At 36.4% G+C, this 21,792-nt stretch overlaps 1 protein-coding gene across 15 annotated transcripts in view; it reads right to left on the bottom strand.

The window, feature by feature from the left end:
- The window catches only part of LOC138060871 (myocyte-specific enhancer factor 2C), a 566,075-nt gene that overhangs the window by 71,252 nt on the left and 473,031 nt on the right, over positions 1 to 21,792 (bottom strand). For 8 of the 15 annotated variants that reach the window (XM_068926647.1, XM_068926651.1, XM_068926659.1 and 5 more), the window contains one exon: positions 8,846 to 9,043. In XM_068926647.1, the coding sequence (XP_068782748.1) occupies positions 8,846 to 8,899 (54 nt within the window). In that variant the 5' untranslated portion in view covers positions 8,900 to 9,043. Of the gene's footprint in view, positions 1 to 8,845; positions 9,044 to 11,993; positions 12,306 to 13,827; positions 13,957 to 21,792 lie in introns of those variants that run through there. The other 7 variants (XM_068926650.1, XM_068926645.1, XM_068926654.1 and 4 more) reach the window with 4 other exon arrangements.

Genomic DNA, 21,792 nt, shown 5'->3' with positions numbered 1-21,792 from the left:
GAGGCTTTTTATGCATGGTTGTATACGTATTGCGAAAAAACTGTGTGCAGCGAGTACCACATTTACCTCTGAAACATGCCAAAAAATAACCTAATTCCATCCCTGCATATTATACGTAGTCAAAAAAAAAAAACAAACCCAAAAGCACTAGTCTACTACTATTTGACTAAACACTGCAGTTCTTTTACTCATTTAACATTTTACTTTTTGTACTGCCAATTCTTTCCTTTTAAGTCTTTTTTACTTTTCAAAGCTCTAGAGCCACACTGCTCTCATAATGGGAATGGTGGTATGCAGAAGTTTGGGTTCCTAAAGCCTGCACCATTTTTTATGGAAAGAAGTATAAATGCTGATGACTATATAGGCTGTGAGTAAATCAGATGCTTCTTTCAAGTATTAGAAAACTGAAATAAAACAAAGTGAAGGAGCCAGTTTCTACCTACACTGATAAAAACCAAGGTTAGCTGTTTCTGTGTTTGGGCTGAAATTCTGGCTAAAGGTGAAACCCCCTGTATGTGCTAGAGGAAGGAGTGACAAAAGAGGATTGTCAAAAGGATATTTTTCCACTTCAACTCCAGCTCTTCTTCGCTACCATGGAAAGACCACTCAACTCGCTCTGCACGTATAAAGCTGCAAGAGGTCTTTCTGAGGGGTGGTTTACAGACGTGTCATTGCAGTGCCTGTGAATGGGGCTGTAGACAGCCAGAGTGCAAGTGTACATGAGTACACATTGTTATATGCTCCATTTAGACAGTAATCTGGCCCAGAGCCAGACTTTCTTGTTTAATCTGTAGTAAGTAATGCTTATTTAAACTAAATACACTAGGAGATAATGTTTCTTGCTTTGTGAATGTAGATGCTTTGGCATGCTGAAATTTAAATATGAGCGCATATGCACACATGTGAATGAGTCGATCCTTTTTTTCAATCCAGATGCTGTATTAGTAAATGGGGAGAGTAGCCACTGGCAATAGTCTTTATTTAGCTAAATTTACAACAAAAATGTTGCGCTCCTTGTAGATGTTAATACATCAGCGGAGAAACAGACCAGACATAATACTCCCGTTTGTGACTAGAACACCCTTTAGGACACATTATTTATCTTTGCGCAATATAAGCTTTCATTTTTTCTGTATTTTTCTGGTGGTAGTGGGGATGGTATGGGGCTTGGGGTTTCTTTTTTTGGTTCTTAATTTGTCTCCTTCTAGTCCTTTATTTTGAAATATCAAACGCTCTCATAGGCTAATTTTGGGTGACTGAGCCATTAACAGTAGTGCCATTATGAGCACTCGGTATTTGTCACCAACAATCACAGTGTACATGCTTACATTTTATGTGTTTAAAGTAGCAGTCCTGTGCTCTTTCAAGCAATTCAATCCAGTCAGTGGCAAAATATCAAGGTTCCCCTTACTTCTTCCTATCCTAATTATAAAGAAATATAGTTGCTGACATAGGAAAGTAAGAGAAACAGGGAATTTGCACATAATCCTTCCCATATACATTTCCTGCCATTAAACATTTGTGAGTGACCAGGGAAAACAGGACCCGCTTATGTATCACCGTATCTGATACATAGAGTGCTTGGTCAAAAAGAAATATTATTCTGTTTGTCCACCTGAAATGTCTAAATTTCAGACAGAGACCAGAGCAGGCATGGTAGATAGAAGGTATCTGGCACATAGGAGATGCCACATGAGGAATCTACTTACCTTTAGACATAGTAAAATCAAGTTGGCCATGTACAAACCAAGGGGCTTTTGGCTGAAGTGCCATTGCCAGGCACCTAATCCTATCATACGTTGAAACCCCAATAACTATTACAGAGGCAAAAGTTCCTGTCAGAGTCTCTCTTCTGCTTCCTCCTATTTGATTTTATTTAGCTCTGTTTGTCATATGAAGAGGCTTGGCTGCAATAGTCTTTACAGTAACCCTCAGTGGAACCAGGAAGCAGAACCAGTGCAGGATTCGCTCTAGACAAACCTTCCTTTATGCAACGGCTGGGCATGTCATATTAAATGAAAGGCCCTTTAAAGTGCAGTGAAGGACTCTTCAGCAGCCTGCTTCCATGTTCTTACAACCCTCCAGCATAACTTACAGCAATGAGACAGCAGTGATTTATGCTGGTAAAAGAACTATTGTCCTGGAAAGCCTCAAGCATGCTGAGTTACGGCTTGCTGAATAGTCCAGCTAAAGAGGAGTTCTAAGCAGGATGCCCTAAAATTATAACAAATAAAATGTTCATGATTAATCAGTATAAAAAAGAAGGTTTTGTACTGCTTTGTTACATCCTATTTTTAGTGTACTAGTACATAAATTACAGATCAAAAACTTAAAATACTGGTATTATTCAGTCTACCCAAATCTTGAACATGATAGTGGAGCTCTGATATGATTTTTTTCTCCATGAGTCAATAGAGGAGGGATAATGTGAAGATGTGTTAATTAACAGATAATATAGCAACTCAGAAATTAGTAGGTTAGGCAGTATCAAGTATACTTCACACTTTAAATTATAAATTAAGATCTAAAGAATTGATAGGGATGCAAGAATAATAATGGTCAATCTCTGCTATTTCATCTCCTTTTGTTGAATCAGACAGATAGGACTAAATCCATTATATATTGATATATACATATATATACACACACACACATATATATATATGTGTGTCCTAGGCAAAGACATCATATAAATGAGAAAATTCACCTCTATCAAGTACACACTGGCTAATACAACATACAAGAGAGCTGATTTTTTTTCCTGCATCCTATCACTAGTTCTGGCAGGTACAAATAGATGTTTAGGGTAAAAAACATGTTTACTAGTTCTGTGCAGCTAAAATGTTCGCAAGGTAAAGGTCAAAGAATATTTCATTCCCTGCTGAGCAAATGGTCAGGAAGCACATTTGTCTGCATTTCCTGTCATAACAGGAAGAGTGTAACTTCTTCCTTTCCACAATGGCTTCAGTTCTGCTTCCCACCTCCAGCTCTTTCTCCCCCAAGGGCTTTCCAAACCATTCCTTACAAGACAGCAAGGCTGTGCCTGTGTCTGTGTTAGTTTTCAGCTGTACTATGCTAGCAGAGGCCTCATTTACTATCACAATCTCTTTACTTAGGCTTCTTGCTCGCACTTCAAATTAAAAGTAATTTGACCTAAATATTTACCTTACGCTAATTCACTCTCAATTATGCTCAAAACATACATTTGTAATACAAGCACACTTAACCTTAAAAATAGTACATTCTAGAAATTCATGATTCAGTTCAGCATGTCTTTTAAAACTTCAGCTTTCAGGTAGTCTGACAAAACATGACAAGTGCTATCACAGCTGTACAGATCACTACAGTTTGAGAGGCATGAAAACTTAAGGTATATTCTTTGCCTACAGAAAATTAACTTTCCCTCTGACCAGGGCCTAACTGTAATGATATATTCCAAGGATATAGCCTGTCATGTGCGACCGAATGTAAGGAAGAGGGAGGATTCTAATATGTAAAAGATAAAGAGAATATTGTGTTTAAAACAAAAGTTCATTGAACAGATTGATGCTTAGCTGCATAGTTAAGCATTTATATTTTCATCCGAAAACACCTCCCTGGGGAGAAAAAAAATCCTAAAATCTTATCCCCAGATCTTGTATAAAATCAAGCCATCTCATCAGGGAAGACTGAAAATATCAAGATGCTGGTAGAAAAAGGTTTCTTCTTTAACTTGCACTCATGTTAGCACCAACAGGCAAGGCTCTTTTCTGTTTCTACAGGGAAGGTTCTGATTCAGCTGACAGTCTTTTATTCTTTCCTTTTAAATAGCGCTGAAGCACAGATAAAAATAGATGCACATAAGTCTGAAATTAGTTTTGAAACTAGCAGCATTCGGTATCGAAGGCAGTAGAACAAATCTAGGTCTTCCTGCAAACGGTCATTTCCCTCCAGGATATTCTTCCCCTGCCCCGTAACCTCACTGCACTCATCTACTTTAATTTGTTCTCTGTTGAGCTGGTAACCTGGTGAGTCTTGCTTTACAGCTCTACAGATTTGCTGGAATCAAAGAATGATAAAAAGATCTACACGTGAAAAAGTTAAGCAGCAAGTATTTATTACTGTAATATCTGACAGAATTACAGAGATAGGCTACTTTCAAAGGGTGCCCTAAATATTTAAGTGTCTTAATATTGAAGTATACCCTTCCTACGGTATTTAATAACACTTAAGCCCCCAGCAGCTCATTACAAATTGAAAGAGATGTTTCACACAAAGTGCACAGAATCATTAGCTAAGGTCAGCTCAGTTTCAGTTGGGAATCTGACAACAACATGCTTCAGAAGCAGAAAAATAAAAAAAATGCAGAATTAATGAGCAAGATGATCAGAGGGATAAACGGTGGATCACTGCGTAAGACCAGATCTTTCTTGATTTTAACTAGAAAAATCAGCATACTAAAAGTAAGAGGGCCTCCCAGACCTTCTTCCAGAATGTCACTGGGTCAATACGCCCTCTTTCCTGGGTCAATGCGCCTCTGAGTTTAGCTCACAAACCATGAATTTAATAAGACATTTTTTAAGTGACCTTGTATACCAGTAATACGATACCATTATGTCATTACACCTATTTATTTTAAGCCTGGGCAACCTTGCCTGGATTGGTATAAAGATAGTTTCAGATGATCTCTGTCTATGGTAGACCACAGAAGGCCCTCATTAAAACTCACAGAAATGTTTCAAACTGATGGAAAAAAAAAGGAAAAATTCTAAGGACTCTTCTGAGGGGGATGAATGCAAATTCTCCTTCATGTGTTGGCCGTAACAGAGCTGAAAGTTTTTTGCACTTAAAGAAAAAAACCCATGAAAATAAATTTCAGCCATGTTTTTACAAACATCCTTCCTCTTTTTTTCAAACAACCCAGAATGCTTCATAGCAGCCGTTGCCAATCTGATAGCAATTCCTGCACAAAGAACTCATAGCAGTTAGGAGCTTCCGATATCAGATGTCAGTGCGAATATTTTTGGCTACCAGTTCTGTAGCTGGTGCCACTAATATCAAGTATGCAGCCTACTCTGAGGGGCTGTTGGCAAGGCTACTGCACTCTCATGAGTCTGAGCAGCACTACCAAAGATGTCTTATTCATCTTGCATTTACCAAGACTATGTTATCCAGTGTCACAATAATAAAAAGAACATCTCTGGTCACACTGGCTGCTTATAACAGGATTCTCTTTAAAGTTTTAATTTACATTTAATACCACAATGGTAACCAGAGCACACAAATAAATACAAACTTAGTCTAACACTGGCAGTTATTTATATTCCTTCTCCCTGTGGCCTAAAGCAGAGTGACAGAGAATTTTTCGGAGGACTATGGGCATTTCTGAAAGTTTCACAACTAAAAGGAAATTTGGGATCCTGCACAGAAGACTCAAACACCCTCACCCCCTTTGTCACCACACAGTAATTATGGGGCCAGGAGAATATAGTCAATTGGCAGCCCACGTGAAACAACATTAAATGAATGGCACCTCCTAGGTAAGAGCCTGGAGTTTGCACTCCCTGAAGTCAATGACAGAGCTCTCATGCACTCCAAGGTAACAGGACTGGGCCACTAACGTCGAGACTGCGTTAATTTTCCTTTAACTTATGCAAAGATTTAAAAGTTTCAATAGTTTCAGGAAAAGTACAAATCCCCCTATTGCACATTTCTATGAGATTTGCAGCCAGAGACATATGACTCTTTTGACTGTTTTAACTTACTTTTTATATCAGGATGGTGAGTAAAGTACACAAGTCCAATGAACTAGGTTTGCTCAGAAGAAATCCTCTTCTAGTGAGGGCAGCACTATTTCAGTCCTTCCTGATCTGCTCACACAAGCACTTTGAACAACAGAGGAATCCCCTACCATAGCAGACAGTGGTGTGGAAGAAAACAGCTGTTTTGCTAATAGGACGAATACTCCTATTAGCAATGGTTAATGCAATAGGTGCAATGGTTAACCTAAATAGTTAGTCTGGACACTGGGCAAACGAGTGGAAGAGCAAGGCTAGAAATCATCTTCCACAGGCTTTGTAACAGTTTAAACTCTTTTGCGGAAACTGTATTATCCAAACAGCTTCATCTTGCAATGGAATAGGGTGGAAGAATTCAACTACTGCTATATCCCTTGGTTCCGATTCATGCTCCACTTATGTTCTCCATGTATGTGCTGCCCTGCAGATAATTTATGTGCTTGAAAAAGCTGAGGATGCATGAACCATGTACATCATATTCCCATCTAACATGCCTTGTACTGTAAAATCACACTATGTTTGAATATAAATAACAATAAGGCAGTTTCAAGTCAACAATTTGCTGCTGCTCTTGCAAACTCCTTCTGGTAAGCTAGTAAGAAGCAGAAAAAACAGTCTTATAAACTGAATAGTCTTCCTTCCATATCATGGTAAATGGAGCTATGAATAAGCTTTGCACAAGTGTGCTTCAGTCGGGATCTTGATTTTATTAATCAAAAAGTTTTAACAGATTTTTCCTATGCAATCTTTTAATCTAGTCTGTACATTCAAATATATTTATGACATCAAATATGAAAAATAACACAGGAATTTAAGCCAGTTATTGTTTAAAGATTACTGTAAGTATATCAATTAGAAAACCAATCAAATGATGCAACTTTCTACAGAAGCAGCAATAGCTCAAGGAATATATTATATTGTAAGAAACAGTAAGGCTTGTAAGGCTTGTATATCTCATACAAATTGTTAAAAGAACAATCAGCTAATAGTGAAAATCCAGTTGTACTTAATCATTTATAATGGCTAAAACTCAAAAGCCTGATCCCACGGTCCAACTGAATCAATGGAAATCTTTTCACCGACTTCTCTAGGCTTTAAATCAGGATGCTAAATATAAAGAGGAGAAAACCTAGTAGAAACACTTTCTACACTTTATGTTTCAATGTATTAGTAGAAATAGGAAGCGGAATCAAGCCAATTATATTATGTGGAGGCTAAAGCACAATAAACTGTGCCTTCAGCTTCTCAGCACATCTGGCTAATCAAAACTATGGAAATTACCAAACACTAGCAAGATAAGTGCTTCCTACATTAATACTACAGTTGTTACCAGTGTTGTAGTTTTATTGATAATTATTCCTTCTGAAATTTTGAAATTCTACAGTGAATGACTTAAATGCTTGCTGTATTCATTTTTTAAAGTAAATTTACTCTTCTTAAAAGATATCTGCGTGACAAAACTGGGGACTTAAGGCCTCCATAGGTCCTATATTTGAGTAAACATGTTGACACTGAAGCTATTGTATAAACAAATGTTACTAATGTTACTTTATAGCTTCACTTACAAAATGATAATTTAGGTACGCTTTGAAAAGAAACCACAGTAGGATGGAAGAGTTCAAAACAAACAGTATCGTAATGGTTAATGGTATATGCAGTTCAATATTTCACATCCAATTTCAATTCCAGGCTATAAACCAATTAAATCAAATATGGTGGTGGTTTTATATTGACAGCTTTTTGGCTTGGCCCACAGCAATAAGCGACCTTTAGGGAAAATACAAACTGTATCCCCCATAAATCCTTGTATACTTTTTCCTTCATACTTGGTTTTCTGCCCTGAAGAATACAAGTTACTACCCACACTAGAGAATTTACAAATTCTGAGAAATCACACTTAAAATTTACAATTTGTTGTTATGTTAAATTGAGTTTATTCTGACATTTAAAAATCCTTGAAGTCTAACAATAACATAATCACTTCTTATAAAACAACTTGAGTATCTAAAGAAAATAATAGTCAAATGAATATAACTAATATATTAAAAGTAACTCAGTATCAGGTGCTTAAGAAACGGTTACAGAAGATTACGCCTAAATTGCAACCACATGTATGTAGAACACTAGACACAGTATTAAATAATTTTAATGAGAATTTCTCACACTTGTGATTCTCCAGTTTCAACAAAAAATCTATCAGATACATAGATGTAAACAGCAATAGCTTTTCATTGATTTTATTTTTAGATGCCAACTGCTGAATTTTATGATCATATTTTAAGTAACAGAGGTAGTGTTGCTAATACGTGATGTTGAGCTACTCAGCCATTTTATTTAAAACAGTGAAAATAATTAATTAACCAGTCCTGGCAGACCTATTTAGCCACAGCATTGGTAAGGGAAATTTTGTCTCATGACTGCAACACACTAGTATTATTGGATGTTGGCTTTAGAATGTGTTATGATACACAAATTCTTTTTAAATTTCATATTCAGACAAAAAAACTACAGATTTTTTATGAAGTACTGACATTTTTCTGTGCAGGAGGTAAAAATAAAAAGATTGCAAAGATGTAAAAACATGAGTAATTTGGATCTATGAATTTAAAAGAAGGTCCTGATGCAAATAAAGACAGAGTATAATAGTTCACAAAATACAACACTGTAGCCCTAAACCTGTAAAAACTTTCAGATGCGCTTAACCATATATATTATACCCTGAAGTCAAAGGGACTACAGAGAGGACCCAAAGTAACACAGTCTTTACATCAGTCTTTATAGAATCAAGGATTACATTAATATATTCCTAGCTACTCATGTTACTAGACCTGAAAAAAATATATGTGAAGTTTCTGGTTGTTTTTGAAACTGCCTTTTCTTCGATAGTCTTCCATATAGTGTGTATTTGTATATGCATGTGTGTGTATGTATGCATATACACACACACATGTATATACGCACGCACACACACACACACACACGTCAAGTTACCACCCTTTTAATCATTTCTAATAATGTCACCCTAGAAATATAATACGATGTTCAAATACAGTATTTTTGCTACTCACCTGTCTGTTACGTTCATCCATAATCCTTGTAATCTGAATCTTTTTTCTCCCCATAGTCCCCGTTTTTTTTTCTCTCCTTCTTCCTTAAAATTATGTATTTTTTCCTTCTCTTTTCTTCCTCTTTCCTGTTTCCTCAAAACAAGTCTCCTTCTTCAGCACTTGCTCTACTCAGTTCACAGTCCCCTGCATCCGTTCCTGCTGAACACAGAAAGGAAATCAAATGTTACCACAAAATTAATAACTAGATGAAAGTTAGTACAGGGGAGTTGACCAGGTATCCTAATTATAATTTAGTGAACAACTTAATTATAATGACTATTTACTGCATCTATAAAGTAGAGTGATGCATAGGGAAATACTTATAATAATATAATATTATAATTCAAAGGTTTCTTTTTATGAACAATCCTACAAATCTTTCACCAAAAGACAGGCACCAAAATGCACATTGCCAAAACTTTAACAGAATTACGTATCTCTAGTTTTAAGTATCACTCACTGCACTAATATGAAAAATTACCTAAATCAGAGAGTTAATGAACCTTTCTGTACCTATGTATGCTAAGTAGGCCAGCTAATTCATTTCTGAAGGGAAACAATCTTGTGTTTTGACAGCAGAGGTGATAATGTCCCTCATTATGCAAATAGGATGGACTTTTATTAAAGTGATATTTGAATTACGAAAAATATCAGCTAGTTTAAATCCAAAACTTTTAAACTTATTCTTTAGGAATACGGACTATGCAAGTATTACCCAAGCTACTTCAAGAAAAAAGTTGTGTGCTTTCCCTTATTTCATTTCAAAGTAAGTTCCAAGCCGTTTTGGTGGGTGATTTATAACATACATCTTTCCTTATAAGAATTTCTACACAAGGAGCCAAGCTACGGGGTACAGAGTAATAAGGACAGACGATAAATGAAGAATGTTTTGAACAAATATTTTCATAGTTTTTATAACGAACTGATATTAGCTCCCTGAGCCTTACAATAACAGTGGAATTGCAAAACTCAGGACAGTTAGATGTAACACACAAAAATACATGCAGAAGCCTTCCCTGTTTCACAAAATGTCATAAATCACAAAAATAATTTTTAAAAATAAAAAAATTGTAAAATAATTTTAAGCAACAAAAGACTAGATAACATATAAGAAAATACATAAATGATGTTCAATCGTACTAAAATAAAAGTAAGATGCTTACACTTTTCCCTTTTTCACCTTTGTTTACCATATTTTCATATTTATATGTTTGGAACATAACCGCATAGCTTTCTTTTAAATGCAGAGGAGAAAACCAATACGAAAATGAATCACTACATGATTTTTAAAGTTTTTTACTTAGTTCTACATTGTATTAAAATACTTATTTACTAATCAAAATTTAATCATTTTAAAACAGAGGTTGGTGTTTCCTTATTTATTTTAAGCTCATAGTCTCACAGCCAACCTGCTCAATTCCCACAATATGTTACGTAACACTAAGCCGATGTCCTGGCCATTTAATCCATTATTTGGCTCTGATTCAAAGCTACTGAGGTAGAAAAGCTAGACTTCACTCATTCTGATCTTCAATCGTCTCTTGATTTTCTTTGCATATATTAAACTTTAAGCTGCTCAGTGTTTTATCACTCTAAGAACAAATGAGCTAACAAATAAGCAGTCAGTTGAAGTTTTAGAACTAGCCAGTATGACACAATTAATTTTTTGGGTAAAACAAAATTGCAAGTATAATATGCACTACCTTTCTGTACATGACTGTCTCTTTATATCACCCTAACTGAATCCTTACTATAATGCAGGATATGGCATGTAACATGGGACAATTTGTATTGTCAACATTATAAAGTGTAAAGACTGCAAAAAATTTTTTGCTGCTTTTCACCTATTTGAACACAGTTCAGCAATTTTTCAGTGCTTAAAAAGACATAATGGCTCTTGATCGTATTTACCACAAAAACAAAAGTGCATGACATTGAAATAAATTAAGTAGAATAAAAGTATTTAAACAAAGTTTTTTTCTAAACAAAGCTAGGAGCCGGTCTTATCTGATATTCAGTGTTGACAAACAAACCCAGGCTATTTTTAGAAACAGTTTTAAATTTCCTTGGACTGGGTTTCTTTCCTGTTTTTCCTATAGTCTTACCTCTGATACAAAGAGCAAGTTAGAATGGTGTTTCCCATGCACATGCAGGACCCAAAGGAGCCTAACAGGCTTTCTCTGTAACAGTAAGCCAATACGCTAATCCACAGCAAATGCATATGGAACAATTTCCTTTCCTTTCATTCAGCTGAAGCCGGTGGCACTATCGGCTTACAGCACTACGCCTGCCTAAGCTCTTATTCACTTGAAGGTGGAAGGTCAGGGTGGGCAGATTAGAGCAGTGGTGACAGGGTTAGCACAGATGAGAGCTGCTTTGCAGATCAAGATTCTGGTGCTGCATGAGTACAGAAAAATCACTGAATACTGAGAAAAACTCAGGAAAGGCACACACAAATCTTCATGGAGTAGCAATATGGTGAGTCCCTCCCACACACTTATTCAGTTCCACATTTAAGACACACACATCAGTTTCCACATTCCAGTCTTCAAACAACAAAAACTTTTATAGACAGTTTAGAGTCAGAACACTTAAATTCCTATGATCTACCCCAAATTATCTTAAACTAATTCATGCAACACTTGATGAGATGAATTTTGTTCTTCATTACCTGGAGCAATCCACTAAGTACACTAATTTTACTCTAAGTGGAAAAATAGATGAGGAAGAAAATAAAGGTGAAGGGAGCAAGGACGATTTTGTTATTACATATTATCATACAATCTGAGAGAGGCTGAAGGAGAAAAAAGAATGGGTTAGACCATGTATATCTAACACACAATCTGTGAAGAAATGTAATTTGACTTCCAACAGGCAGTAGGTTACCTTTTCTTGAATTCATTGATGAAAAAATAGCTCTCATTTGCTTTTTGCTTACTAGTCTCATTTCAAATGAGTTTGTCTAGCAAATATTTCCTTTTTTATAATTTCTGCTATTTTTACTGCAACTAGAAACAAACTGGAAATGCTATAGTACTCTCTATGTCAGTCTTACTATTTATACACATACATGCATACCAACACATGCAGCTTTGTGTGCTATACTTACTCTGTCTATGTTCTGTTCATTTCATTAGTACGTACAGATATGCATGCACATACACAAAAGCAGACTGTTGGATTGATTCCAGATTCATTGGATTCAGATGAGTGAATCAAGACATCTGATTCAAGGCTGATAACCTTCAAAGGTTGGCATCTTCAGGGTCAGCTAGACTGTAAAGAACTATGGAGACCAACAAATCTCCATGGCTGCTTTAGGACTTCAGCCATGCTCCCAATACTTTTTTGAAAGTTCTTGCAGGATTAAGTTCCTGCTAACTGATCGGACTGTACTTCCCAAACACAAATAAAGCACACTAGCTAGAAAACTTGAAAGTACTACAAAACTTAAATAGCACCGCAGGCTTTCATTATGCAAGAGAATCTAAAAAGGAACTTAAAATAATTCCAGAAGCTTTGTTGAAATAGCTTTCCACATAAAAGAAACTTTCCAACATAATGACATGGTTACATGTAAACAATTTGCATTTAAAGAAATACATAGTTACATGCCATGGTGTTACAGTCTTCAGCATTTTTTCTTTTTGCAAACCCAAACATTACAAAAAATGAGTCTGCTTACAAAAAGAGGAACTTCATTTTTGGCGGGCTTCTGTTCACTATATGATTTGGCAGAGGCAAAGAGCTTCTGCCAAAGCTGAGAGGAGATTGATCTGAGCCTTGAGAAGGCAAAAAACCCTAATGCTTAACCTAGTGCTGCAGATCATTCAGCCACTCTCTTTCAACACATTGACACACAAGCATACACATGCAGACCCCCCCCCACACTCACTCACACACACACACACACACACACACACACTCACTCACACACACACACACACACACACACACACACACACACACACACACACACACAAACTCACACACACACTCACACACACACACACTATCCCTCTCTGCAACACAGAAGAATCTTGACAGAATGGCAGGAAACACGCACAGAGCGGTCAGGGAAGGATATGATGTCAGCAACCACGAACAATAAAAGGTGTAAAGGTGCTTCCTTCCCTAAACTGTTCCAGAAGTGCAAAATGGGAACCAAAACTCTCCACTTCCTTCTCCGAGCAGAACTGTCTGAATCTGCTCTGCTGCAACACCCCAGACAGAGAGCTCTTTGAACAAGTCACACAAAACAGGAGAGTCAAAATATTTAATTTCTAAACAAGAAGGCAGCCAGAGCAAAACTAAGTTAAAATGTGCTGGGGATTAGTATTTTCATGGTTGCTTTACAAAAGAAACAAACTTGCCATAAAGATGTCTCTGTTCCATTAGGCGGCTTGCATTCTGAGTGGATTAATTAGATCAAAATTAAAGAATCAAACGAACCCTTTTTTGTTATCAAGATGTAAGGAAGCAAACAAAAACGCTGTCCCCATTCTCTTACCAATCTTATCTTGAAAAATAAAAGTCAATTCAAAGATCAATGACATCAGTGCAAGCCTTTCTGTTTACTCCAAAGAATTTTGAATCAGATTCTAAACTAAAATCTAAATGTACTGAGTAAGAATTCATTAGCTACTTGTTCTACGAAAAAATGCCCACAAAAACAACACAAAACCATGAAAATCTACATCAGGTCGTACGTATTCAAGTAAAATTGTCACTAAAATGTTATCTGTAAAAGCCCTAGCTGATGAAGTGTCATATACAGGAAAAGACAGCCACAGTAAAGAGATAAATGGGCAACCTGCATCAAATAAAGACACTGATCACTTCAAGTCTGTCACCTTATGCTGGATAAAGTTAAGATAAATACAGAAAAGGGTGAAAGTAACATTCATCTCTGATATTATCCCACTGAGATCAGCAGACATTACCTTCAAGATAGAAGTGGTCCTTCACATTCAGTGTGGTTTGGTTGGTTGGTCACTACAGAGGACACAACTTGGCCCATTAACAGAAACTTTATGACAAAATTACATATGTCATCACCACGGCAATACATCAGTAATGCAGAAACAGCCCAATGTACAGTATGGTTATCCAGGCAGAAAGCCACGCAACAAATGAATCTGAGTCATCGCATGGTTTCAAACATCTGTCCACAACACTGATTAAACAGAACCTACATTCATGTGTTTTGATCTTATGGCTAGACTGCCACATTAAAAGATGTGGAAGGGAGCTCATTTTAATCTGCTAAATTTAACTCTCAAGAGTTCGTGCATTTTGCTACAGGAAGTATAAAACAAACATTTAAGCCATCGTGGATATAACATAATATATGAAATACTACAGACTACTAGAATATGTCAAACTGGAAAAGGCTGAACATAAAGAAAATTTCTGTAATTTTTAAGTACTGAATTTTATTAATCTTCTCATTTATCCAATCTGAGACAAAACATATTTTGGAAAAGTAATACTGTCTACCTGCTGATTTGCAGAGTGCATTTAATTTATAACAGAGAGGAAAATTCAAGAGTAATAAAGTTCTGCATCAAGCAAAGAGAATTAATTCACAACCTGCAAAAATCAATCTCTGCATTTAAATCATTAGTTTAATGTTTTAGAGAAAACTTTAATAATTTGGTCTGAATTCATATTTCACTAATTTTACTACTGGTTTTGAAAGTATCTGTGAATTTGTAAGATTCTATTCCCTAACTGGTACTGGCACACCCTGCTTTTTTTTTTTTTTTTGTAAGGGATAGCAGAATGTGTTTATTATAGTAGTCTCAGCTTAAGGAGATATATTTTACTTGTTTTTCTCATTGATATTTGCCTATATTCCCATTATATTGACAATGTAGCAATGAATTTCAGAAAATTCCTGTCTTTCTTTTATAGATTCCTTACTTCTATTTTTTTTTTTCCTTTTTATGTTCTTCTTCCAGCTGAGAAGAGGACCAACTTAGTGTTTTCTTAATCAATACTATTACTTGTATGCATAGGAGGAAGTGGCATGAGAAGATCTAGCACTGTGAAATGTCTGCAATTTGGAGTTGAACACTTCTAAAACCAATTTTAAGAATACTTTCAGCTCCCTTAAATCAGACAACTGAAGTCACTGTAGCTTACAACTGAAGTACAGTACCAAGTTATCTCAGAGCAAGAACTTATGCCACATGGGTGGAAAAGCTTCACTTGCTGTTGTTTTGCAAAGTTTTCCCCTGAGGTTTGTTTGGCTAAATGGAGCACCATTTCCAAAATACCTCAGAAGATGGTACTGCCTAACAGTAGTCCTACTGTCATCGTACCACAGAAACTGCTTCTGAAAAGACTGAGTTATCCAGACTCTGTATGCACTTATCAATTTAAGCTGATCCACACCTCCAGGAAAAGGAAAGGAGCGACTTCAGACCTCCAGACGATGCTCCTTTACCTTCCAGACGATGTGCCGAGAGTTGTCTATCAGGCCTAATCAATCAGGGTTTTCAGAGCAGCACAGATATGTTATAGCAAACCTGGATTTGCTGATAAAGATCCATGAAAGGAGGCCAAAGGCCTTCCAAGGGACTGTGGAATTTGCCACAGCTGGTGAGTCATTCCTTGCAGTGGTGCACCAAAAGAGGAAGCAACCACTAGAAATCTAGATGAAAACTGATTGCCTACAGCCCAATAAGAACAAATATGTGCCTGCTATGCTTGATGAAGAAAGGAAGAGTTGGCTAGTTCACAACATTTTTGAGGAGTAGATGAAGATTTGATTTGTTAAGCAAATGCAGGCAGTAATGCATATTTTAAGGGAAACAATTGAGTGAAATGCTAGCATACTAAAAAAAAGCACCCATGAAAAGTTGCTTTTAAATCTACAATGATGAGCAGGTGCTATTTCAGTGTGTACCTATCACCCAGTTCAAAAAATGGAAAGCCAGTAGTCTGAGTGGCAAAGTTGATGGGTTCAGGATTAGGCTCATGATGTACCTATGGCAGTTAGACAGACATAATGGGAGTCTGACAAATAAATATGGAATAGGATCCTTGAAATGCCTGGGAGACTGGCTCAAGCATAACAGTTTATTGAATCAGACAAGCTAATAATACAAGGGAATAAGGGATTGAAAACTGAATCACCTAATTGGTCTGAAATGGAGACAGTGACTAGGAATGTGAACCTATCCGAAAATGGAGCAGGGAAACTGGACCGCTGGAATTTCAGCTAGGAGTCTGGATACTTTTGAGCTAATAATTGGATTGGATTTCATTTTAGCTCATAGCTGTGTAATAAATGTCAGGGAAGGCATTTTACAAATTCAGTCTGTCATTTCATGGGCTGGAGGAGAAAGGGAACCATTTCAATGGTCAACACAGTATGATTTAGCATTTTCTGTACTCAAAAAGTCTTTTGGAACTACTTTGGTCTTGGTCTAGCTATTTTTAAAAACATATTTCATACTAGTGCTTATAGTTTGCAAGCGGTATTGCACACAAATACAAAGGACTTTGGAGACTGTTGGCTTATTACGGGAAACGTCTAAGATCTCTGGCGCGAAGTCATTGCATCACCTGCAAGCAGCCTCTGGCAGTGGTTACAACTAGATTTGCAGATTTGTTACTAGCGCTTGTATGTGAGGAAGTCTGTGGTCAGGAACATGAATCCCCTCAACGGCTTTTAAGAATCAGGAATCCCAAGGGGGAACTCCAAGCATGACTGGAAAAACTTGTGCACTGCAATTCCAAATCAGAGTTTGAACCTGGGCACAAGTGTCTGGTAATGCTGATACCAGTGACAGAAAGTTTTAGATTCTTCTCTATCTAAGAAAATAAGGATTACTTGCCAAAATGATTCTTCCTTATCACAAAAGATGCTTGATCACCGTCGTCTCATAATTTACAGAAATGCAAGCAAACTTGCTACATCCACTTAGACAAGAAAGCTTGAGATGGCAGTCGCTAACCTGTGGTCAACAATTAGTCTTATAGCAATAGACAGACAAAGATGGAGAAAAGAATTGAATTTTAGGGAAAGCAGGTGGACCTGATCAGTTCTACACAGACTGTCTCCTTCTTCTTTATCCTATGTGTTGCAAAGGAATTTTATATCCTCTAAACCAGGATCCTCCTTTTTCTCACTCAGCAGGCACTGTAATTATACATGTCTATGTATAATGACAAAGGCTGAGTTCTGTTATTTTAAGTTTATGCTGTATCATCACTTCATCTTTGTGAGGAGGAAAAAGATTTGGATTGTAGAAGCTCAATAACCTTATTTTAAAAAGGGTATCATGCATATTTGCAAATGAAACATTTCAGGAACTTTTTAGAGAAAAAAAAAATTTAAAGCAGGAATTTTGTGGCTTAATTCACCAGGACAAAGCATAATAAGAACCCAAAGTCTCTAAAATCCTGAGAAATAAGTGCTTGGGCACTGTATTTGGTTCAAGGACTAAGCTGAGAATTAGGAAGGCTCATCCAAGGAAGTAGAATAGGGACAGAATTCAGGATGAAGGAACCTTAAAACGGGGAACATAAATGTAGAAATTAAGAGCAGAAAAACTGAGATATGAATAAGTGCCTCATTAAAAGAAAATGTGTGGGCCTTCCCCTGATAGCAGATTCAAAAGAAACATTGTGAAGAGGGTTGATGAAAGAAATCCTTTCCAACACGATCAAACTGAAAGTGACAAAAATTGTCAAGGAAAAGCTTAGGTGCAAATTGTTTTGGGTTAGTGATGGAAATATATATTGACAGAAAACTATATATTAAGATTATATAACTTATTTCTTCAGACTGGGAATGCTGCTCATGGTGTTACCATTTTAAGATCTGTTGGAGTAATGGCTGGAAGATGAAATACGATACAGGGAGTAGGGTTACTACCGAGGAGCATAACTTCTATGGTCATATGGACCTGGATACTTGAATAAAAGACAGCATAGAACTTTGTTAGGTGCTAATTAATGAAGGTTTGTGATTTGTGACCATGAAACAGAAAACTGAGAGAAATTGTGAGACTGCTCAGTTAAAAAGATACTGGGTGTAGAGCCCTGAAGCAAAGCTAAAATAGAGAAATAGCTTTTGAGCTCATGAGAAAAGGGACTCAAACTGTGAGTTGCACATCAATACTTAATATTGCACATTAATTTGTGCTTTTGTCTTGTTATATTCAGAGATATATGACATTTTTGTAAACAAACAACATTTAAAAAGTACTGCAGTCCCTTAGCTGTTCCCCTGCCCCAGTGGAAACAACCTATAACACCCTGAATTAGGCTAGCTATTCAAGCCAAAAGGGGGCAATATCTCTTAAGGATCTGACCTAACATGGTGTTAGCTGCGCAGTTCAGCATCCAGCCAGGAAACTAAAACAAGCAAATATGAAAGCCTTCAAGTGGATATCTTTGAGCCACAGAAATTCCTCAAAATATGACCAAATCTTGGGAGATCCATGGAGATTACAAAACCTGCATGTGCCAATCTGTCAAACTAAATAACTAATAGTTGCTGTTATTCTTTCCAGGCTTGAAAAATTTGATTCAGAATGAATTGACTATTATTAATGTGTCAGACCTTTATTTATTTTGTTTTTTTGCTTTATTTTTGCATCAATACACTTTATTTTATATGACTCATTCAGACACCCACAGCAATCACTGACATGTCAAAGATGGACTGTCTCTCAGCTAGATATAATTTTAAATCCAGATAATGCCACTGATTTCTATGAAGCTACTCCTTTATACTAATGCAAACACGAGAACAGATCCATCACTAGCACTGAAAGAGAAGTTAGACAAGCTTTGTAGGCAGAGGTAATATTGAATATAGATTAACTGAGTTGGAAAAAATAAATGGTCTTTTGGGTGCACAAGCCTTTTTTTGCATCCACAGTGTACCCAAAAGCTCATCTTTTTTTCCAGCTGCAGGGGCTGGTCTAATAAAATATATTACCTCTGCCCAGAAACCTTCTCTTGTTTATGCCATTAGACCATCTCAGCTACAACTACAGTGTCACAGAAACAGAAATTGGCCTTCCTACAGCACAGACTTGAATGCATAACTTTCGTCTAAGTACATTTATTAGTTTTCTAAAGCAACCTAGGACCACTAATACATCCTTCTTCTGGCAATCATTTCTTACAGAGGAATGATCATACACAAAAATGTCCTACTTCTCTCTTCTCTTGTATACACAGTTCTAGAAACATACTCTTTTCCCTTTAATTCCTGACCTTCTCAGAAATGTCAAGAGTTAAATATAGTTATTCTGAAATGTAAAGTAGACTGTACAGCATGGAGGAGAGTTGCTGAGCCACTAACTGCTCATTCATTCAGTGTAAATGTTAATATGATAAATATGAGTATAAAAACTATGACACTCCCTGAACTCACTGCTTGCCCAGAGACAGCTGCAGGCTTAAAATGAAAAAAAAAAAAAAAGAAAAAGAAAAAAAGGCAAGGGAAATATATCAATCTTCCCAATGACCATGACAGCTGAAAAGTCTACATTAATGCTTCCACTCCCACTTAGGCATTTTTTCCCAAGGACAAAAGGAGATGAAATGTATGTCAGGTACATAATAAGGCTAATAAAAAAAATTAAAACACCTGCATTTCACTAAATAGGAGTGAGGAACTGCCTCTCTCTGTGAAATATATGTCTTTTTCTAATGACAAAGCTCAGAAATTAGGACAGGTTGCTGCTTTTAAATACACAATGTAAACACATTTTAAATAGCAACACATGAACTGAGACTACAGCTGTTCTAAAAAAACAAAAGGAAAGAAAGAAAAGGATACTGGCACCAGTATAAAAAAAGCCATATTTATATTGCGATTACAAAATTCTGAGATCCCTTTTAAGCCACAGAATAGAAATTTGTGCATATTATGTCTCATGTGTAGAATTTTACACGTTCAGGATGAGGTATCAGTTATAAATCAGGCTACTGAGAAACAAAGTGCACTGCCATATTTGATAGTGCTAGCACACCATCATTCATTTGCCAAATCTACTTGATTTCTCCCTCCTAGCTATATCTTGACAAGAGGCTGGAAGATCCAAATATTCCCAACTAGTTTGGAACTAGAAAAGATGCACAAACAGACAATGCTATAAAAAGGAAAAGATAACATCGAAATTTCTATGAAGGAAAAAAAGGAAAAAGATGCCTAGTGGAAGACAAAATGGGCAAGGTGCCTGAAACAATTGGCTTCTTTTGTCTATTGAGGCAGGAATTTTCTGTTGTCCTGGCCTAGTGGGATAGTCTACAGATTTCTTTGTACTTGGTGGTAGAGGAAGGGGCAAGCAATAAATATATTTGCGTTAACAATATTCATGAGAGAGAACTGGAAAAACATAAGATATACAACACACTGATGATTTATGCTTTGATATGATAAAGAGCTAAAAGAGCTGCGCTTTAGATACTAAAGATCCATCTTGAACCACTTTGAAAAGCATGAAAAGCCCCACCTAATTTAGTATGCTGTTCAACTACACTGTAGTTCATATTCAGTTTTTGAAAATTATACCAGGTAACTAATACATATTTTCCACAGGAGGATTTGTGCTTCTAATTTTTCACAGAATTGGAGCCTAATAGCTCTCACCTCAAGCCCTGTAGAAGCAAATTTTCTACTGAAACAGGAGGTGTTTACCACAGAGGTAAACCCAACACTATTTGGAACTACAAAAGCCACAAGTGAACATTACGCCCTGCCTACTGAACCCCAGCTGTAACCACTCCATTAGCACATGCAGCTGGATTTATTTATTTTATTTCTTACACATACAAAACACATTGCATTTGGCAATACCAATGCAAAAAGTCAGCATTCCTGACAAACATCAGTAGAAAATAGACACACAAAATGTGCTTAATTTGCACAGGGAAATACTGCGCAATTTGCTTGACAGTCTCTGTTCTGTCTTGAATGAGCATTTTTTTTTAAACGGATCATTGCCAGCATTGCTCACTTTATTATTGTCCTAGAAGTACGCTGAAAAAAACCCAAAACACAATCAATACAAAGATATAGTAGCTAAATCTTTCCTGTGGCCTTGAATGCGCATTATGTTTTCTCAGAAACGACACTTTTCTAGCTCTATTGACATGCTAGGTTATTTCTGACAAAATATTCTTAGACCCAGAAAGCTGTGGCAAAATCAGTAGGCAATGTACTATAAAGAACTGAATCCACGGCTGGGATGTAAACACGGCTGAGATCTGCCCTTTCTCCACCAGTTATATTTCATGCTACCTTCATTTTTGACTGTTTCTTTGCTGGACACCTGGGGATATGAAACCTGGGAATTTGTTCATGCAAATGTTCCGAGAAGTAATTAAGGTGAATATTTATTACACAACATTGAAATTCTGAGTCCTTTTAGTAAATATACTATAACTCTCATCTATGAGTAAGTAAACAACTATAGAAGATCATTTAGTAGGTTTTAAATATATGAAAGTAATGTCAAGGGCAAGATTATGATTATAAAAATGTTAGCATCTGTGTTTAAAATCACTGATTTTAGAAAGTTATAATTACCGTATACATTTAAAGCATTTTTACATACATGCTGTTTTAGCACTATAGCCCTTTATGCTAATGTATACCTTCTTGAAATGAAGATATTTGACAGTACTGTCATATAAGGTCCAACATGGTACACAGCAGATTCATCAATTTCCTGTTCCTTACTCTCTCTCTCTCTTACAGCATCCTAATCAACCTAATTAAAGCTTCGTTCATTTGAAACCTCAGATGACAATTTGTTTAACTCTATCCCACTGTGGTCTTTTTATAAAGAGAATTAAATTTGATCTTCTGACAGCAATTATTAAATGATCCCAACTGGCCCCAATTAAGACACATGGCTCACAGGCCTCAAAAT

The sequence above is a fragment of the Struthio camelus genome, chromosome Z (genome assembly GCF_040807025.1).
Source record: "Struthio camelus isolate bStrCam1 chromosome Z, bStrCam1.hap1, whole genome shotgun sequence".
NCBI classification, from domain to species: domain Eukaryota; kingdom Metazoa; phylum Chordata; class Aves; order Struthioniformes; family Struthionidae; genus Struthio; species Struthio camelus.
This window is presented reverse-complemented; position numbering and strand designations above follow the sequence as displayed.